This window comes from Corvus kubaryi, unplaced genomic scaffold, assembly GCF_017639235.1.
Source record: "Corvus kubaryi isolate FWS band 111438036 unplaced genomic scaffold, C.kubaryi_AGA036_p1.0 137, whole genome shotgun sequence".
Classification (NCBI taxonomy): domain Eukaryota; kingdom Metazoa; phylum Chordata; class Aves; order Passeriformes; family Corvidae; genus Corvus; species Corvus kubaryi.
Window position 1 is genome coordinate 5779317 of NW_024580671.1, and position 22298 is coordinate 5801614.

Here is a 22298-nt window from a genome sequence, read left to right on the forward strand (position 1 = left end):
TGTATAAAAATCCAATTGTTTAATGAAATTACTAGGGCTGGATCCACATAAGATCCACAACTGTCCATTCATCCTCTGGATACCACTATCACCATGCTACTAGGATCTTACTACAAGCCCTCAAAACTGAGGTATCTAGAAAAGTTCTAGGTTTACATGTGTGTACTGGATCATCCGGGGAGGCTGACGAGTGCTTTCTGATAATAAAAAGTGATATGAAAAATGCTGCAGGCAAGACAGGAAGACTTGATTAGGGGATACAGAGAAAAATAAGTCATATTCAGTAGCCTGTAAAGATGTCTGCCAACAGGAAGGAAGAAGCAGATAAAGGAGACAGCAGCAGACAGATAGCATGAACAAAGAGAGACTGAAAACAAAAAAAAAATCAAAAGAAAGAAGATATTATGATATTAAAGGAATTAACTAACTCAGGAAAGAAGGCTAAAATCTTATCAACCAAGTCATACAACCAAAACTCTACAATTAATATATCAGATTAATCTCAGAGAAAATTCTCTTTGGAAGCATAAATGATGGTGCAGGGCTCTTGAAAGAAGAAAGTCTAATGATGGGAGGAAAACTTTGGGAACATAAAGCAGAGCACTGCAAGGAGCAGCCCCAAGGAAGCCAGACCAGAAGACCAGTGTGACTAGCAGACGTTGCTGACTCCCAGCAGCTGCGCAGCTTTGTGCTGGAGAGGATTCATGGCAATGCACTTGTGACTACACCACCAAATGTATGAGAGTAGCTGAAATCAATCACACTTTCAGGTGACCTGGAGTAAAACACTATTGCCATTGGCATTTTGCTACAAGTCAGTATTACCGACTCACAGAAGGGAGATCCTGTAATCCAAACCCTGTACTAAAGCAGGTTCACCTAGAACAGGTTGCAGAGGATTGCATCCAGACAGGTTTTGAATGTCTCCAGAGAAGAAGACTCCACAGCTTCTCTGGGTAGCCTGTTCCAGTGCTCTGCCACACTCAAAGTAAAGAATTTTTTCCTGAAATTCAATGGAAATTCCTGTGCTTCAGTTTCTGCCCTTTGACGCTTGTCTTGTTGCTGGGCACAGCTGAAGGGTCTGGCCCCAGCCTCCCAACACCAACTCAAGATAATACAGTGCAGTTATAATTTAGTGACCAAATAAGTTGGTTTTGCAAATAAAATCCTTCTTCATTCCTGTAGTTTTAAGTCATTGTTTCACTTACCTTTCAACAATATCAATGGATTTTTTTTCACTTTGTTACTGTTTAGTGGCACATTCTACAACTAGAACAGTATCAAAAAGCAACCTGATGATTAATTTTGCAAGCAGTATAAAAGTGGTGGTAAAGAAATACAAATAATACTACACCCACAGTTAGAAAAGTATTAGAAAATATAGTTGTGTTTTCAGACATAGTTTTGGACAAAAACACTCTATGGTCCAGATGAACAGCAAAACTCCATCTGCTTCAAAGACAGCCAGCATTTCACCTCATGAATCCATCAGCTGGATTCTGTTCCTGTGTACATATATAGGAATAAACTTTTGTCTATATGATACTCAGGGAAAAAGAATGTGCTCTGAATACTTGTGTTCAAATATTTTGCATTACTATTCACATCATAAAGTGTTCATGCAGTCAGCCTAAACATTAGTGGGTTTAGCAAGAAAGCAGAGGGACCTGTTCTATAAGACTTAGGTACCAAAGCACAAATTATGAAAATTTTGAACAAAAGTGCATTTGAATAAACTACACACAGAATAATTTAAATCATTAGCAAGTTATTATTTGCTTTCATAAGCTTAACTAAGTTCTATACAATTAAGAAAAAAGGTAAATATAATCACCTCAAAATTTTTCTACCACAATAAAATATCACTTTTATTAAACTTCATCATGTCCACAAACAAGAAACAACCAAGACCACATGTTCAAGTGCAACAAAATCGTTTGAGATGGGAGAAACACCAAGGGAAAAGGAACTGATGGTTGCCGCTATATTCCTCACCAGCCTTGGCCTTGTGAGAAAGCCAACACAAGCAAAAAAATTCTTGAACAATCACTTTTGGTGAGAGTGAACTTCATAGAGGAAACAGCTGGGTGGCAACGACCTACTGTATTGACATGCATAACCCAAATGTATTTTAGAATCCTTAGCACTTACATATAGCAACAGGATATGTCACAGTGACTACATGGTGTCAATCTAAGTGCCTTGCAGACAGGATGAAAAAACACCAGAGCGAGCAGTGCAAAAGGCGCTGCTTTCAGCAGACAAGAGCAAAAGCTAACCAGATGATGAATTCATATGTTCCATTGTCTTTTGCACATAGAGATACATACTTTTTCCCCGCAAAAATCAGTGCTGCCTTATATCCAATTATAACATAAGCATACAAAAAATATGTTAGTCAGATTTTACTTTCAATTGGAAACTCAGACTAGGTATTCACCACATTTAGACTGAAAAACTTTTTATCTGATCATTTTTATAGTTACACGGACCCAATGTACAGCTTTGTATACAACAGTCACACAGAGATATCACATGGATTAATGTGTTTGCTAACCAAAGATCTATTGGAATCAGCACTCACAAATGGTCAAGTTTTGGGATGTCCTACCTGTAGTGCAGGACGTACATCTGCTCAGCAAACCTGAAGAGGCATTAACTCTAACAGCTCCATCAGGTCTGTGCTTAGAACTACTGTTTAGTAACCTACACATACTTCTGAGGCTACCCAGCTTGCATGGATCTCCATCACTGAAGACGAAAACAGCATTCAATACTTTTAGGTTGATCCTTTGAAGCTTACTAGTAAGAAAAGCATTAAAATAATTTCTTTTTCATAAAAACCCATCCACCTTACAGCCCAAACCTCTTTGGCAAAAAGATTTCATGAAACTTGCTTTAAAGGTGAATAAAGTAACATCTTTCCAAAAATGTGCCAGGAAGAAAATTGAGCAAAAGGCTGCCACTAAGCTTTACTGGAAATGTCAGACTTATAAGGGGATAATACAGAAAGGCTTCAGAAACTAGCAACTTTTTGAATGTTCAGCACTTCTATAAATCCAGCTGGCTGGGGGAAGTTTTCAGACCATCATGTGCACAGGCTGGTCTTACTCTTTACAGATCATCTTTTCAAACTGCTCGGCAGCCTCCACTGAGAACATATATAGAGAAGGATGTCATGACTGGTAGGTTGTTTTTTTGGAAATTGGTTTGCTTTTTGTTGCTTTCTTTAAAAAAACAGTCTCTGAGATGCCAGGTATTGTCAAACCAATGAAACAGCAAATTGGTATCACCGTTTTCATCCATCCAGGCTGTTACTTTACTCAGTAGAAGTTCAGCAGGGTCCAGGACCAGATGCCTTGGAAGGCTATGACTCCCAGTTGGTCTCACACTAATTACTAAGAGTTCCCAAATGGTTTAAATACTGAAGGCAAGTTGCTTAATATCTTTCTCCACACTTTTTTAAGTAAACAAGAAACACTTCTCAGCAGCCAATGTAACCTTCTGCTTTTTTCATGGAAAATAGTATTTGCAAATCTAATTTACTTTTCATGGAATATCCATTAAGGAATACCATTAAAAAACAAACTAAGAATATTTTCTATTAAAAATAAGTAAACAAGCAGGAATTGCATTGTGTTGAAAACTTATTATCTTCAAACTTATATTATCTTCATACTCATGTTATAGAAATGGACTGTTCATCACTTGTGGTAATCAAGAGATGAACAGTTTGCTTCTTTTTTACATTTCTGTATAGCATGTCTCACACCACCAGTGCATCATCTCTGGGAGATGGGGAGATGTGACAGGAAACTCCGAGGGAAAAGTTAAGTGGCATGGCCAAAATCTCATGTGGAAATATGTGGTAAGGTTTAAAAAGGAAACCAAATGTTCAGAATCCCAACCCTATGCTTTAACCACAAAACCAACTTTCTTCAGTAATACTGAATCAACCCAGTAACTAAAAACAAAGAAAAAACAAGTACATATATTATGTGCATCTTGCCACTGTAACAACTCTAATGACATTTAAGTGTTCTCAAACTAACTACGATACAAGTGAAAATACATGTTTAATTCCAGTGTGGTAATCAGTTCCACAAACTAGAAAAGCAAGAGGAGGTAGTCTCACAGCTTGCTGAAGCTGCGTAAACCACACATGCAGCCGTAATGTAGTGACTGAAAGATCTACAGAAATATATGCTGCTGACAAGAAGGGTCTCAATACTCATGTACAAAGCATGAAAAATGTTTTCAACTACAACAGAAAGACTAATTGAAAATCAAGCAGAAGCTTTTTTAAAAGTTACTTAGGACTCAAAAAGAATCCCCTTATGAAAGAAAAATCCCTAAGCAGTCTAAAAAGTATTGTGACATCCTACTTCAGATAATCCAAGGTTTTTTTTAAATCACAATGAATTGGGGCTAGATAGGGGCTACAAAGAAGCTATTTTGAAGAAGAGAAAAACACAAGTACTTTTCACTGAGAAGCTGTTTTTCTGGTTCAGCAGTCCTGCAGCAAGAATAGCCAGATCATTTGAAAATTGAAAAGAAAATCAATTGCATGTTTTTATTTTAAAAGAGCCTCCCTGTGGGAATAGGTGTGGGCGTGAGATCTCTTTTTAAATTTCATAATATAACATAAAGCTGCCAAGATTTTTTTTAAATTCTCTGTTTACTGGGTGCCAGAATGATTTTTCTCTCCTAATGATTCTACTGATCCTTATCAAAATTCATCTGTGAAGTGAATAACACTAACATTTAAAACCAGAATATTTATTCAAACAGCAACACTGAGCAAAACAAATTTCCAATGCTGCTATGGGAGTTCAGTGATGACAGCAAAAGTCTCTTTACTCATTTACCCCCAAATTCTGCATGCAGAAAGTTTGTATCAAAGATTTTTTCAAAGCAAATCAACATTTTTTGAGAACTGAGTTCCACAGGTAAAGTTTACAACTAACCTTGCTATCTTCGATCTCCTGGGTTTTTCCTTGAAGCGTTTTCCTCTCTCCAAAATCACAGGTTGACTTTAACGTAAGCTGACAAGAAAGCATGGAGCTCTCTGCCCCAGTAAGCTCCAAAGATTTTGGTGAGTACTTCTGTGAGCTGGGAGAACCAAGGTTGGGTATCGGGAGGGCAGTGTGGACAGGCTTTGACCCTACAGCTGGCTGTCTCAGCTTGGAGGCAACCCCAAGTACAGGCATGGCTTCTATAAAAGTATCTTCTTTCTGCCAAAGAAAATGCTCCTGACCTCAGTCTGGTAGGCTCCAGCTTCAGCAATTTCAGAACAAATGCTTTAAACAAAAGTAGCAGTCATCTTTTCAAAAAGTCTTAAAGCAATAATATTACGAGTTTCACAAGGAAGCAAAACTTTTCCTTCATCTCTGCCCTTCTCCCTCGCAGCCACTCACACGCACTGCTCTGTGAGTCAGTGGCTCTGTAAGACTAAACGCTCCTTTGGGGCGTGAACTTTTCTTGAAGGTAACTGCCACAGAGCTGCCTGTCCGGGATTAAAGAACTCATAAATTTGCTTTCTCTTCTTCCTACAGCATTCCAGGTCTGTGCATTAAGTGAATGAAGGATGGGAGAAAAGGAGAGAGAGAAGAGAGGAAACCTCCCTGTACTCCAACTGTCAAAACAGCTCCGAGACCACAACACTGGAAGCAGAGACCTCTTCCTGACTACATAAATAACCAGCCCACATCTTAAAAAAAAAAAAACCACCTCTTTTTTTTCTGATTTAAAAAAAAAAAAAAAAACAGGACCTGAGTAGTGGCCAAAGCAAACAGCTGTTGGACGAGTTTTCATCCCGGAAATAATCTCAGCAATGAAGCTGTTTGTCTGATTTCTGGCTATTTTTCACTGCTGACAACCATGAGCTACGGTGTTTCATTCTCTGTTCCTCCCGTGAAATCAGGTTAAAATCATGCAAGAGCGTAGCTAGAAACAGACACTGAATCACACTGTGGGTAACGTCTGTCTATGCTATGAAAAATCCATACAAAAACACAGAGCAGGATATAGGAGAATCACGAGCATTGTTAGAAGATTTAGTCAATACAGCTTTTCAGAGCTTTTTTTTTTTTTTCTTTCTTGGTGGTGGTGTTAACGTCATCTATTCAGTGTTAACACTTCCCTTTCTAAAAACATTGAAAGCTCCATGAAGTCCATGTCCAACACATGACTTCTGTGAGCTTGTTGCCCACAGAAATATTCTTGCTGGCAACCTCAAATCCTTGCACATAGAAATACAAGTCAGGCAGGCAGAGCAGGCTCCAAAATGAGTCATGATGGACAGTCCAAATTGTTGAGCAGCATAAACACTTACTTAAAAGAACAACTGTAAATTCCTTTGAGATCCTGCAGCAGGGGAATCCCTTTTAAATTGACATGAGGAAAAAACCTGTGCAGAAATATCACACCATTCAACTCCTATGGGATTTTATCACCCAACATTAGAGACATGGGGTTTTTTGTTATGTCTTCCAAAAAAAGACATAAGGTGACTTGACTTATTCTGTCCCAATATACGACATGGTATTAACTATGCCTTCCTTGAATAGTATGTACTATTACCACTATAGATACAAGCACAAGAGAAGAGAAGTCCAGAAGAGCCTTCTGGACTTTTACATTCTCAAAACAAGGAAGGCAAAAGTTTAAAAAAAGCATTGAAAAGAAAACAGTGTAAATGAGAAGCTGACTAAAAAGATCTTAAATCATCCCTTTAAATTATTTTGCAGAATAGACCTGTGATACCTGCAGTATTGTTCTCTATCACTCATTTACAAAGATCGCACTGACGCAGTAGGTAAATCCAGCTCTCTGTATTGACTTACAAACTATCCCATTCTTGTTTGTGGTTTGTAGGAATGAATTTGACCTGTTTTAGTAATCTCCTGAGTTTTGAAGTGAGAATACAGAGAATCAGCAAACACATTTCAGCATCCTCTGCTTATCTGCCATTTGGTTTTGCCACCATTAATAGCAGCTGCAATGGGTTTTGTCCAAGAATGGACAGAGGTAGCTGCTCTGCATTTTAGACAAATTCAGCCCACAGGATCCATCCGTTTTCTCCAATGATTGGAATATTCTTGTTCAGTGTGATATTTCAGGTCTTCTGCAGAGCAAAGGGGAATAAAGCTCCTTGTGCGGTCTGCATTTGTTCTCCAGCATTATAAAGCACTGAGGCTGTGTAAGGAATTTAGAGTTCTTAGGCACAACTGTTAACAGTTAACGCTTCAGAAAATGCACATATGCAAAGACTGAAGTAGACCACAGGAAAAGAAGGATTTATCTCTTGCAAGGTTTGAGAAGATGAAAAATCCTCATGAGAACTGTTATCCAATGAGCAAGACAAAGAATAAACTACAGCCATGAGACAGATACTTTCTTGAAAATAACTCTGCCAAAAAAATGTAATTGAATCTTATTACTTCTCGGGGTTATAATTTTACAAAGTAATGCACTATGGTAATCTTGTTGATCTTCTTTTGAATATGAATGATGAGGTCATGATACCCACAGTCTCTTTTGCAACCCATTTTCCCAGCACAGAAACCCTGAAAGTAATAAGTAAGCAAACTTATTAGGAAAGAGTCATCTGTAATACATAACCAACTGGATTTGGAAACAATGATGTGAGGCTGGTGTTAGTGCTACTCTTTCAAAATAATTCTTCATTATATGTTGACTTTAAAACTAGTACCAGGTCAGAACCTCATCGAGCTAGAATTTGTACAATGATAAATCACAAAAGTGCTTCTGGTCTATTGAAGATGCAAAGAAGAGTATGGAAGATTCTTTACAGGAATCATGGAAGATAATGGAGGAAAACAATTATACTCCATAAGTAAGAATGTGGCTACAAGCCTAGTCTTCCTTTTCTTGTTTTCTCTAATTCTAAGCAAAAAATAAATAAACAAACATCTGCTATTCTTAGAAATCACTTAGCTACAATTTTTGCTTGAAAGGCTCTTGTGTACCTCATGATGAATGTGGGTTTTATGAAGGCTATCCTGGGGGAAAGAATATTTAACAACTAAGCTTCAGTATTGTTTTCCACACAAACAGGAAAGTACAGGATAAAGCATCTGTGGACAACATACACAAACTGTCACCAGATGCAGGTGCTGGTGGGATGACCCTGGGGGCAGAAGGTGTCTGAAGATTCTGTAAGGGAAGGAATTGTGGGGAAAGGGCAAAGTTGGAAGCTGCAGAGAAGGGCACATTGTCAGGCATCAAACTGACCATGTAAGTTTGGTGGGATTTTCCTCAGTGTCTCTGGAGTGGGAAGCTAAGTGACTGTCAAGCAGGGCATCCAGGGAGAACCCAAAGTCAAAATAAGGATGATTTAGGTATGTGTGAATCATGTCCAAACAGAAAAAAAGGCATATCTGTGAGAAAATAGGGGTGGAGAAGGTGTAAACTGTGGTAATAACCTGGAGTTACATGAAATCAAACACAACACCAGACTGTCTGGAATGAGGGACAAAAGTATTACAGTCAGGATAGAGAAAGCAGTGAGTAAAAAGATATGGCTGATAGAAGTAAGGGACACATATTCACTTGGTTACATGAAACTGATATATCTAGAAAGAGACTGCAGAGAAACAGGTCAGGCTAAGCATTGCTCAAAGAACTGTAGGTTTCTAATTTATCCTCTTAGACATTTATTAGAGTAGACATCCACCACCCAGACAGGTAGGGGACATCATCTGGATTCTGGATGCAGGAGGACGAACACAGATCATGACTGAAGTCCTGACACAAAGGAAATGATGAAGTTGTGCAGGAAAGGTTAGAGAGTTATGAGGAGCTAGAAGACAACTGAAGTGCGGAAAAAAATAGAGGGTAACTTTTCAAGTGGGATGCTAGATAAGAAGATAAAAGTGTAAAGAGAAACCAAAAAATTGGAAACCAAAGCAAAGGTCAAAACACAATCTTTAGTAGTTTTGTCAACAGTAGAGGCAGTTCCAGTGATATGTTGAAGGTAGGGCCATTGCTTTAGCTGATAAAATAGTGACAATCTGGCTGTAAATCATGACTCTGAAAGTGTCACACAATCAACATTTTTACAGAAATTATGGATTATATTAATAATCTGTATGTCAAAGTAAAACAGCATGTATGGATTCAGTATAATAGTCCCCACATCCCAAAAAAAAGCTGTAATATTTATTTCAAATAGCAGGAGCAAACACACCTGAAGTCTAAACCACTTCATGAAAGAAGGTATCAGTCAATCATAATGTTATGGTGAATTTTTGTTCTTAGGACTGAACAGAAATAACTGTTCACAGCACAACACCCCAGAATATATTTCCTTTCCTTTACTGAGTCGGATTCCAGTACAAGTCCCATGAAGGTTGCTCCCCTTCTGCACTCCCAGCCCTCAGACAAACTGTTCGCATGAACTGAACAGACAGCTGGCAGTTTCTCCCAGAGCACAGGAAATATCAAGAGAGGGGACACCTGCCTCAAAAATGGAGCCAAGATATTTGTTTGCTCCTTCTTCTCTATGATCTTCAACAAGGAAGCTGTTGCATGTGTCCAGGGTCAAACAGGAAATGTCAGGGGTCCAGAGACTGCAGAGCTCTGTTCTGAGCTGTTTCCCCACTTCATCCCACTGGTGTAGCAGCTGTGTATAGAATTTACATGAGCCAGGCCAACTTCTGAACGAGCTTGAATGTGCCGATACAATCACATAATTTTGTGTTCACTGATTTCAGCTTGAGCAGAAAGTTTTCCCCAGCTGGGGATGGACAACTCTTGAAAAAGTAAACAATGATTCTAAAATACTGAAGGTACCTGAACCAATAAGATTTATTTATTTACTCCAGATAAGATGGGTTTAAACTTTAATAATGCAAATAAAAAGTATATCATGTGTCTGTTTGGTGTAACAAAATATGTTCAACCTGTCAGATACTGATGAGACAAATCCTTCAGCTCTGACTCATGTTCACATCATAAATCTATGGACATTATTTTTGTTATTACAAAAATCAGGTGAATCCATTAGTCTCAAGGTAAAAAATTTAACAAGTATTTAATCCTATCTGCAAGTATGTAATGCTACTGAGTAAAATGCTGTTGTTTTTCTTAACAGTTTTGTATTCCAAAAGATATATAATCCAGAGCCAAGTTACAGTCACAGAAAAAGGTGCATCCGGCTTCCTAAAGGAAATCCTTCTGCTTTGGCTGAATGTTTGGGGAAGTTTTTCAAAGAAGACAACTTTTAAATAGGGGTATCGTTTTATTGTCTGAACAATTTGGCCTTTCAAAACTCAGACAGGAGTTTAAGGGTTTGATTGCATTAACTGATAAAGTGACCAGTTCTTCTATAATTTTTATTCATGCTGTACATTTGCAGCATCTTCCAGCAGATGGTTTGAAATTTTTATGTGTAATTTAGTACCATACCACCTTGTGAAGTATGTAAGGTATATTAAAATATAGTCAAGTGGAACCATGAACCTAAATGACCTTCCCAGGTCTATATGAGGCCTCAGTATTTTCTTTCTTAAGTAGTGATTTTTTTGAATTATAAATCTGTGTGGGTTAAAAATCACAATTATTTTTCTTTGTTGTGCACTGTATTTAATCATGAAGTATTTGGCTTAAAGGAATCAAGGATAAATACTATAGGATTGGAAAACATAAACTAAAATTTTTTAAGGATAAGAAAGAACTGATGGCAACTGAACATACTATGTAAGTATTTACATACTGATCTACTGGCTAGACCATGGAGCCAGCTGTTAAAGTTTAATGAAAGGATCAGCTTTTCTCTTTGGGAGGCAGAAGAGGGGGGGAAAAAAAAAAAAAGGATAATCTATTTGTTCATTTCTAAGCAAATGAACCAAACAACAAATGCTGAAGACTCTTAAAGCTGTGGTTAACTGCAGCTAACAAGGAAATGCCCACCGTTATTTCAATCAGCATAAAATGGTCAGAAAGACAACAGTCATCCTAAGGATCAAAGTGCCAGCTTTTCTGTCCTTTTTTCCTTGTCTCCTTGGTTTCTCTGTTACAAACTTTCTCCAGGACACAGTCATAGCAGGCACACTGGCTTCTCCAGTATCCTTCTGGACACTAGCAGGTATCTTCACCTTTTTCCATTTCTGCTCTCCTCCCAGTTTGTCTTTCTTTCTCTGAAGGGATTTCTGGCTTTGTATCACTTTTGGTGGGCCATAGTAAACTATGATTTCTATGGCTTGTCCTACATTTTTCTGTCTTAGATCACATGACAGATACATTACTTCAGTGCTGCATTGTCAAAGAGCATTTCTCCCACTTATCAGGGTAATTAAGAACTTCTTTGTAGAACTGCTGGAGGAATGTCTGAGGTAGACACGACAAAACCAGACATTTACAGAATGCATGATTAAACTCTTAGGCGATAACATTATTTTCAGTGGAAGTAGTAAGGAACAGAATTCCTAGCCTGTTTTTAATAATGTTATTGATGGAAGAAGTTTTGTTCCATTTGAAATTTTGACTAAAATTTAAAATCTCTTATGTTCCACTCCAAAAATGGTCCTCATAAATTCTCTTCAATCACTACTGCTTTCAATATAGATTCCCCCAGAAAAAAATTCTCCCAATGCACATACACCCTAAAATTTTGATGGAATATTTTATGATGCCATTTATAAGTTCTAATTAGATGAGAAGGAAATCGGCAATATTTGTAGTTAATCAAAGCTGTTCTGACTCTTGATACTAAGTGTGAACTTTTCAGAACTTTCATCCAAAATTTCTTTAGAGAAATTCACTTTACTTACTATGAAATTTTCTAACAAACTATAAAAAATAATCCATAAAAAGACACTAACCAGGAAGGAATCTGCTGATTATCTGCCATCAGGTGGCTGGCAGAGTGGCAAACCTATGCTTTCAGCTGCAGGAAACTTTCCTCTTACGAGCACTGTGGATCTGATAGAGGGTTTCAAAATCATGGTTATGTTGGCATTCACTTCAGCATTGCAGTGAAAAACTTCTACATAAGGTTCCCACTGGTCTATTAAAAAAAAAAAAGTTACTCTAAAAAAATAGCTTAGAAACATCTGCTACAGTCATGAGCAGACTCTTGGCCAAGTGCAGTAACGACAGTAAGAGACTTTGAAGTCAATCAGCTTTGCTATCACCAGTAGATACCCCTGCAGTCAGTGGAAATTACTGCACAGAGAATTTAGGCGATATGAAGAAAACTTGCTCTGCCAAAAGTGTATAAAGACAGCAATGAAGAAAACAATTTTTTTTAACAATCATGAAAATTGTTAGGAGTGAATTGTTAGGAGGTCAGCAATAGGTGTTTAAAAAAAAAAAAAGATTATATTAATACTTAGAGAATACTTAATGAAAACAAAGATTGATGTATTTTAAAGGATTAGCTTTGATATTTGACCTTAAACAAGTGCAAGCTGCACTGCAGCTGGAGGAGCACTTCTGACTCACAATCTACTGTCTGCTTCCTTCTTGCTTTGAGGCTGTAATCATTCAACGCCAACTTGCACCCCCCACAGTTTATAATACCTACTGTGCTAGCTATACCACCTCTACCCATCTGCTACCCCGGACCTTGATCCAAGTTGTAATTATTGTATAATATTGCCTGTTATTTCTCACTGCTTATCAGTACAGCAGAATGATCCCAGCCATGTTTTTGGTTTCCTGTTGGCCTTTGCAGATAGTCATCATAGCTAATTTTGTTATAAAGTAACCCTTCCTACAATGCCCATATTATTTTCATCTTCTTTAACCACATGAATATTTAATATTTATCCTACATTTCCTGTGATTTGCACTAATTCAGGAAATACTGACACACATTTTAAAGGCAAGACTTCCTATGGCAAACTTAACACCTCAACATAAAGTATGAACAATCATTGTAGTTTTTGGAGAAGCATTAAAAGATCACCATTATATCACCTTCCCTGCCACAATTCCCATCAGAAAATCTGGCATTTACAGTGCTCTGATGCTGGGTGAATGTACTGGTGATGTATTACACCCCACGTCAGTGTTAGGTTTGCAGCTTGACTGTATGATCTTAAGGGTCTTTTCAAACCTAAATAATTGTATGATTCTGTAGGCCCCATTGCTGCACACTTCCCTTGCACATCATCTCTTGCTAATGGTCAGAGGCACCATCCTGAGTGTTGGATCTTTTCTGTGACCAGTACTTTCATTTTCGATCTCAAGTTGTTACGTGAAGTACAGATATTGTATCTTGAAGTCACTCTAGGAACTTTGTTTTGTTGTGATAAGGAACCATGCTCTTTTTAACCATGTTCTTTGTGCCATTTGCCTGCTCTTATTGATGAGTTATGATAACACTATACAGAATCCACATTTTTCAACAGTGTTTCATCACCAGGGCATATCACTACACTCACTGTGATTTTCCTGCTCTTGTCTTGTGCTTGGCCAGCTTGGAGCTCTGGCAGAGATGATCACTCATCTCTACCTGTGAAATATTAAGCAGACAGGCCTTGTGTCAATGAATGGAAAACCTTGACCACATATAGTTGAGCTGTAAGTGGGCGCTCTTTTCTTTCAAATAAAAATTGGCCATGTACATACTAAAAAATCTCAACCATCTGCCTCTGTCTCCTGTTGGCCATATGTGAACATTTCCTACAGTGAGCCTTGAAAGCTTGTGCCTTTCTCCATTCTGCTGTGATCAGAGTGTGCTCCAGGCCAACCGCTGAAATGGGTTCTGTATGTCACTAGACTAAACCTTCCCGTTTTTTGATCAGTAAGTGTCAAGGATGAACTGCTGTTTTTCATTACCAAACATCTCCCATAAACCATATACCCTGTGTCATCCCAACAAAAAATGTAAGAGTACATTACAATAACAGCTTTTCTGGTCAGTAAACTGTAGTTACTCACCACTACTCTGTCTATAGATGCATGATTTTATCTTTCATGTGTATCTTTATGTACACATGAGTACACATGTTTAACATGTCAGACAGACATTAATGCCCTTTGAGCAATTCACCTGGGTTGTTTTATCTTTCACAAAAAATATTAGAAACCCTCAGTCGCACACAGATGTCAAAAATAACTTCAAATCCTGCAGATGTTAGATGCTTCCTTCCTGCTTCTCTGCATACTGGGGAGAAATATTACCTCACCTTGCATGTTTTCAAAAAAAAAAAGGAAGCTATCGTTATATATTGGTCTTACCTTCAAGTGCAAGAAAAGTGCTAGATGGGAGACAAACGATACAACTCCTCTCCCAGCTTTCATCCATCAGTTGTGCTTTTAGAACTGACATATGTAACAAGTATTTGGCAGCCATAAAAGCAACATCAGCATTCACAAATTAAAAAATAAAACAGAAAGCCAAAATAATTTTGTTCCACCTACAACAACCCTAGGATGAGCTACAAAGAAACCAGTTTTATCAAAATCAGAAGGGAGACTAAACTGGTTATTTAGCTGGAGCACTCAGCTAAACAGACACTGTTAGTTATAAATCAGCAATAACTAAGTTAACAGCCACTAGTGAAAATGTCTCTGGTGGCATGTGCACCTCTAATGGTGACAAAGGCAGAAACTATTTTCGAAAAGATAAGTCTTCAGACAGAAAATATCTTCATTACACATTCATGTAGCATCACAGCCAACAATACAGTAACTTTCCTGATAGATCCAGGAAGATTTTCTATTGGTACAAAACTGTATAATTCTGGCTACTTCACTAGGCCAAGTACAAGACATACTAATACAGTCTTCCTTTCCATTTAGGAAAGATATAATTAGATTCCATACATAATTCCTTTATATTCTTTTATTTTTTTCTTACACTCTCTCTGAAAGTCTTATTTTTCATTCCATTCCCTTCCCTACACCCAGTGAGAGAATATTCTCCAGAATAAGAACAAGATGTGCAGGCAGTATTTTTATTTTCTTTTCAGAAACCATTACGGCACAGCATAACAATTTCTGCAGTACAAACCACCTGAGCGACACTGGGATCTGTAACTAGCAGACTATTCAAAAATCTCCTCCAACAGCCTGTCAAAAGATTCTTGTCTTCTCTGAAAAGTCTTCAAATTAGGAAATTTCTCAATAACCCACCATTATGTTTTTTAAGCATTTTACTCACTTAAACTATAATCCAGCCACTTTTGTGTATATGACACTACTACATTTTAGCCCTCTATGGAATTTCTTGAATCCAACACTCCTGAGCCCTTTTATTCTGCCCTACATGATAAAGCTGAAGCATTCCAATGCCTAATGCCATGGGATGATAATGCAAGAAGCAGGAGCCTATACTTGCTTGAATATATTAGCTAAAGATGGAGGAGGAGGAGCGGAAGAATAAAAGGGGGATACCAATGTGCAGTCTGCTTTCTGACCTGGAAAAGGTTTCCTTCTGTGATTAAGTTTGCATTCCAGGCTAGTTACATTCTGGCCAAATTGATTTTCCCACCCTTACATAACTGAACTCTGTTCTTCATTATATGGGTGTAAATCTACAGCAAAAACTTTGAACTTCCAATGAGTAATTCTAGATTTATGCCAGAGTAATTGAGAGCAGAACGTCGCCTCTTGGTTGCTCATAAATATTATACTACTTAAGACTGCTATCCTCCAACACACTTGTGAACATTCAATTTTACCCTAGCCCCCTCTTCTTTCCTTTAAGCTATTCTACAAGTTGACACAATATTTGGAATTTTTAACACAAATCATATTTGGAAATATTTTACTTCCAAATCAATGGAAAATGTAACTACTGAGAATGTATGTATCAAGAGGAGCTTTTTTTTCCCTTAGAGAAAATCTTTAAGAACAATACAGAAGCATTCTTCTGTGCTGACACAGGCTGCACACATGACTGTCCAGCTCTTTGTCAAGTCTGCAGAACTGTTATTATTTATTAATCTCTAGACTGCTAATATCCAAATAGCAGGCAGCTCAAAAAGGTCACTAAAGCTGTATCTTTAAAACTGCTACACAACTATTTTGTAATCATTAAACTCATTAAAAATAAAAACTATTGAAGTATATGGAGTGTACTTTCTATGTGTTGGGTAAACTTTATCCCCGGTATAAGTTTAATTAATTCCAGTGAGTTTTCCTTCAGCAGGAAAGAATTTATTGTTTATATTATATGCCAACAATTTGGTATATTTAACAAAATATGAATCCTTCTTATAACTTCTGTTTCAAAATTTATCCCAGTAGGGTTTTTTTTAAACAGTTTTGCTGATAATGTCACTCTTTGTTTGCTCTTCACAGAAACCAGCAGGGTCACAGAGATATCCTTGCGCATGCTAGTGGCTTCAACGCACCCTGTTTGTTCACATAACACCAAAGTACCTGGAGCTCAGAAATTCTGACATTGTCCAACTGTGACTAGAGAATTGCTTTTCTTTGATCTTTGATTTCAATCCTATACTTTCCCCCTCTTTGAGGAAAGACAGTTGGTTTTAATTAAAAGAAAAATAAAAACATTTAACAGGAGAATTTCCCAACAGGAAACAGAGTTAAAGTGAGCCAAACCTTAGCACCATACCTTTTGGATCATGCCCTTAGCAGGGTGTGAATATCCAGTTATTTTAAACTTCATCTTAGGCCACCTTAAGTTCTCACTAATTATATCTGGATTTAGGGAGTACAAATGAAATCAAAATCTTACAGAACAATCATTTCTCAAACATGGCTTCAAGCTAGGCTGTTGAAAGGCTAGAATTTTAAAGGTTGCTACTTTAAAGGTCTCTGAGTAAGCAATTCTCACTGATTTCAATGAAAGGGAGAGGAAAAATCCATTCCTAATTGCAGTGGTCTCAGGGAACCCAAGAACCAAGCCCAATTTCCACAAAAATCTTTCCACAGAGAGAAATCTTTCCATAGACTTTGGTGGCCACATGTGCTAAATAGTTCTCACTCAAGGACTCTGAGGCTGGGATTATATTATTCACTTATGTAAATGAGTTCAAAGAAAATGTAGGAATTAGTGGGATGGTAGAAACTTTAGGACCATTATGAGATTTGCTTGAATTGGCAGGTTAAACTATTCGGCATCACTTCTGTACACTCTTTGAAACAAATTTGGCTTAAGCAGAAGCTCTTCTGAACTGATTAAAAAACTTATCAAGGCTGGTTTTAAAGATTTATTTATTCAAATTCTCTTACTCTGCTGGCAGCCAAGTTGAAGTCAAAACTCAAATGTGATTGGAAAAAATCATTTGAATGTCAGTGGGTTATGTAAAAGCTGAGACTTTTTGCCCAGAAGTAAATCTGTGAATATTATACTGATAGTGCTAGTCTGAGAAGTCAGAAAAGGATTTAGAATCTGAAAGCCTCAGATGCTTTTCAAATTATTTTGAATCCATATAAATATGTTGGTTTCTCCTTTCTCGGGAGAGGTCACTGAGAGAAGCCGTTGCCTTTTTGCCATGATATAAGAGCAAAATGTCTATTCCCAAATGCCTTCCAAATTCCAAGTCTCATGCCCCGGAGTTTTGACCCTAAAGGCAGGGCTCCCAGTCTTTTTGAACTCTATTAGAAAGCTTCCTATAGCTGTTAATTTTATACAGATGAGACTGTATAGCAATGGAAAGTAGTATCAAACCTCAGTAGCCTTTTTCTATTTGTTTCAAGATAAGAATCATAACCACAGGACCCCAAGATCTGTAAGGAGAACAAAAACGTCTGTCCTCCCTTAGGGAATATAGTGGGTGAGAGACATCATCCAGATTTTTCTGGTAATACCTCAACATTGCCTAATATGCCAGTCTGTTTCAAGAGATCTGAACTGTGAAATCAGGAAAGCATCACAACTATGATGCTAAGAAAAAGATTGTGAGTGATTATGATATCACAGTCAGCAGAATTCAGATGGAACAGAGTAGATACTCAGAAAAAGTATCCACTTGCAGGAAAAGCAAGGTGGTATCCTATCACCATCCATCATCCATTCATCCATCCATGCATCTATCTATGTCAAAAATGTTATGGGAGCCTGGCCATTCATTATTCTCGTGTTCATTTTATCCCTATACCTATCTATTGAAAAAGAAAACAGTACTGCTGTATCCTTATACTTACAGTAATGGGTATTTATGAGTCATGACCTGGATTCTACAGTAATTTCATCATTACCCATTCTACTGTCCTTCAGCTGATCAATGTAGGAAAAAATCCAGATTATTATGCACAGCCCATGACTGCATTTCAGTCAAAAAATCCTATGATTTAAGCTTCCTTCTAATCCTTCTAGAGCCCTTAATTATATAGATTTGAAAATGCACCCTATAACTATTATGGGTCCAGCTTGAAATTAGTACTTGGGTTTTTTTCCCCTTTTAAAAAATTCCTAACTTACCATAATTTTTTTACTTTAAAGATTCTATACTAAACCCAAGTTTTATTAGCTCTTAAAGCTCCTAAAGAGGAGAACTGAGAGTCACCAGACATTTTTTCTGCTTGCAGCTGAACCTGTTTTGAAACAATCTGTGTCTATAGAGTTTGTTAGATGTACGCATAAACAGCTGTAGTTAATGAGCAATTTTAAAATTTTCTTTGCCACATTAAGTCAAATATGATGAGGTAGAGATTAAAATACATTAGTTCAATTGTAGTGAAAGAAGCCTTCAGCTGTACACTAGGGTAATGGACTTCCTAAGGGTTTGATCCTGCAGCTCTAGCACATACTCATTTCTCATCACCATCATGAGTTCAGTCATCACATGCAGACTATAAAGTCATATCCATTTCAAGTCATTAAGCAGAGCTTGCAAGTTGAAGCTGGTGGGAGTTGTGCAGATATCGGACAGTAGCTGGCTCTGAGGTTTTTGCTAATTTGTTCACCATCCTTTGAAGCACAAAAGCAGGAAAGAAAACCACATGAAATATTAAACCATCCCACATTTCCAGGAAGGTTCTGAAACAATTAAAAGCTACTACCCTAATGTATAGATGTTAGTTGGTTCTCTAAGAAAGCCAGAAAAATTGTCATAGGAGGAATAAACTTTCTACTTACAAGTACAACAGCAGAGTTTATGTTTGGTTGTTATCCACTGAGCAATAACATATCTATTGAGCACTTAATAAATAACTGTAAAAGCACAGGCTGTTATATTTCAGGCAATAGTGATTTTATTAGGAAATTGATTTAGGTATTCCTCCAACTTTGAAGACATACAACCGTCATAAATTTAGATCTGGACTGGGACAAAAACTGAGAAAGAGAATTTATAAAAACGTGAGGAGACAGATGGCAACAAAAGAAATGTTTCAACAAAAACTAGATAAAATGTATTAAGAAAAATCTACATTCCAGCCTGAAAATTACTAACAGCAAATTATCCCTTCTTTACTTTTAAAAGTAGTCCTGCTTCTTGTCTGTAAACTACTTTGTTCTCTTTCCAAATTCTTCCTTCAAACTGATCTAAGTTACATTTTAAATCAGGTAGTGATAAATTTCCATGACTAATTACATTTAAAACCTACTGAAAATATATCTTTGCCACATTTCTTCCAAATATTTTACTTTTAATTTTGAAATTGTTTCATTTCAAAACATTCCAGATGTTTTATTGATAAAAAACATTTAAAACATATCAGATCAAACAAAATACTTTTCTCTAAAACAATTTAAAAGTTTTAAGATAGATTTGCACAGCTGTAGGGCAAAAGAAGAATAGCTGATGTTGACAAGCAGCTGTTGTGCAACACGACTGTTTCGCAAGTGATTCATAATTGTCTCTCTTGAAACTTGTGCTCCCCCATCTGTCTGTTGTATCCGTTACAGAGAGGAACATGTCTCTATGAAATTATGAAGTACATTTTGCATTATGTTCGAACACATGTTTAATCTTGCCCAAAGCAAACCTATCAAATTCCTTGCCAGACAGCTGCCCTTTCTGCAAAAGACGCTTGACATCTTAGTGGAAGGATAACACTGAAAAACCATTGAAGCTGCAATTTGAAGCCTACATCTTCAACTGTCAAGTCTGCTTCAACGGTTTGACCAAAGTTATTCCATGGAATAGCTATTTAATGCTAGGCAGGGGGGGTCACTAGGACTGGGGAGACAGCTTAATACAGAAAGGAAGCCTCTGAGAAGACCGGCAGAAGCCATAGTTAAGACCTGCTCTGTACTGAGAGAGAGGAATCACACCAGAGTAAGAGGACTGAAGAGGCAGAAGGGGTTTGGCCTGCTCTAGGACACACACAAGCAGGGATTGATTCATCTCATGCATCTTCACAGAGCTATGTCCAAGCAAGCCAGCCCCAGCTCTGTTTAACAGAGAGAAATTAGAGGCTGCTTTGAGTATGAGACTAACCAACCTCCTGAGATCCCTATTTCCTTCCACTGACCACACTGTGAGTCTCTTCTAGGTATGACTGAATTGGTATGACAAAGTTACAGTTTCAAGTTACAAAAAATCAGGCAAAAGCATTGAATTGCTCAATTAGACTGTTTACAACTTTATCCTCCTGATCCCAACATCAATCTCAATTCCATGCTGCAGGCCTCTGCTCCTTGGCACTGCCAATAATGTCTATTAATTGAATGGATCCATTTTTAAACAAACATTTTTTTCTTTTTTTCCCCCAAGGACTTTTCTTTTTTTTTTTCTTTTTTTTTTTTTAAAGTTTCCTAAGGGGAGAATAAATTGCCTAATCTAACTTTAGAATAACCAACAATTTTTTGTGAAGAATAGAAAATATGACTTCAGATCATGCTTTATAGAAGATAGAACCAGACAGACCAGCCAGAACAAGGACAAGTACCCCACCTCCTGAGTCGAGTCTGAAAAAAGTCCCGATGCCATGGATGTTCTTTTTTTTTTTTCTCCTTTTTTTCCTTTTCTTTCCTTTTTGGGTTTTCCTCCATCTTTTGCATTAGCTTGCTTTGGCAAAATAAAAAAAAAAACAGTGTATTCTGAGTCAGTCTTAAGTCCATTTCATACTCAGTAACATGAGCTTCATGTTACAATCCAATTATACAAGACAACCCAAATTTTGGTGCTAAGGGCAGGAGGATCCTATACCACCAATCATCAACGGTGTGTTCTGCGACTGAGACTGTCCCATGTAAGGAAGGTGTGTTTATGTTCCATCCAAAGCCAGCTGAGGTGGGACACTTGCCACATACAGGAGATGCCTTGCATCAACTTAGACTGCAAGTTCTTTAGGTCAATAGCTGATATTGTACATCTCTAAATTGATGGTTCCCAAGCTTTCTGGATAATTTTTAGCCCGCAGTACTTCTGCAGAGTTCCATGTACCCTGATTATGGGTAGGATCAGAACAAGGATCAGAACACAAAACACATATTGAAGACTGGCACTGAACACAACTGTGTCTTTGCTGCAACCCCTGTGATAATCTGAGAATTACAGTTCTGAATCAGGGAGCACAAGACTGTTTCGCTTAAGCACAAACCTAAGCCCAAACAGCAACAAACCCACAGTGTTATTGTTTTATTCTTCACCATACATATGGGACTATTCAAGTGGTGAATACCATTAGATAAAACTATAGTGGGATAAGAGAATTGCACCATTGCAAATTTCCTGTGGAGGAAAAATTAGTCTCAGCATAAAATTGGTCTCAAGTCTCAACAACTTTTGTACATGCCCACAAATTTAAACATAGCTTTTGGCAAGTAAATAACTGGTCCTCATGCTCAAACTGTGAGCTCAAACTCATAGCCTTGCAACAACCTCCCATCTTTCACTGATGATTAAAAATTTTATGTGAAACACAAGAAACCCGTACATGAATCATCTCCGGTTCTTCTCTCAATTCATAAGGAAAATTGTTCCCAAAGTGCTTCCCATCCAGTACTTAATGTCTTTGACCATCTACTGCTAGCCACATAGTAACAATATACAAAAATCCAGGTTTCTTTCTCAGAATTTCAACAAGTAATAAGGTAGAGAATGGAATATCTGTACTCGCGCAAACTTAACACGAGCTCTTTGCGTTTAAACAATCTGTCAAACCTGTAAGATTTCTTTAGGGTACTTCAGGTCCAGAATACTACAGCAGAAAGGCATAAATGTATTTTATAATTTATGTGCCTGAAGGACATCAGATTACAGGCAAACTTCATTAAAGAACTTCAAAAAGTATTTATATATAAAAAACAGAAACCTTTTTGGAACAGCTTTTATGCGTTTAGCAGGAAAAAAAGCAATTTTAAAAGAAGTAGTCAATCAAGTAAGTGTTTTTCCACTTGTGGTTGTGCTTTATCCATTTAAATTTTTCTGTTCACACCCCAATATTTAAAATGGTTGCCTATG

The 22298-nt window shown here is 37.4% G+C and overlaps 1 protein-coding gene across 8 annotated transcripts in view; it reads right to left on the bottom strand.

The window, feature by feature from the left end:
• The window catches only part of NAV3 (neuron navigator 3), a 524494-nt gene that overhangs the window by 253269 nt on the left and 248927 nt on the right, over positions 1 to 22298 (bottom strand). For 7 of the 8 annotated variants that reach the window (XM_042017695.1, XM_042017693.1, XM_042017698.1 and 4 more), the window contains exon 1: positions 4968 to 5574. The exons of the other annotated variant lie outside the window; for it this stretch is intronic. In XM_042017695.1, coding sequence (XP_041873629.1) covers positions 4968 to 5210 — 243 coding nt within the window. In that variant the 5' untranslated portion in view covers positions 5211 to 5574. Of the gene's footprint in view, positions 1 to 4967; positions 5575 to 22298 lie in introns of those variants that run through there. 8 annotated transcript variants of the gene reach the window in all.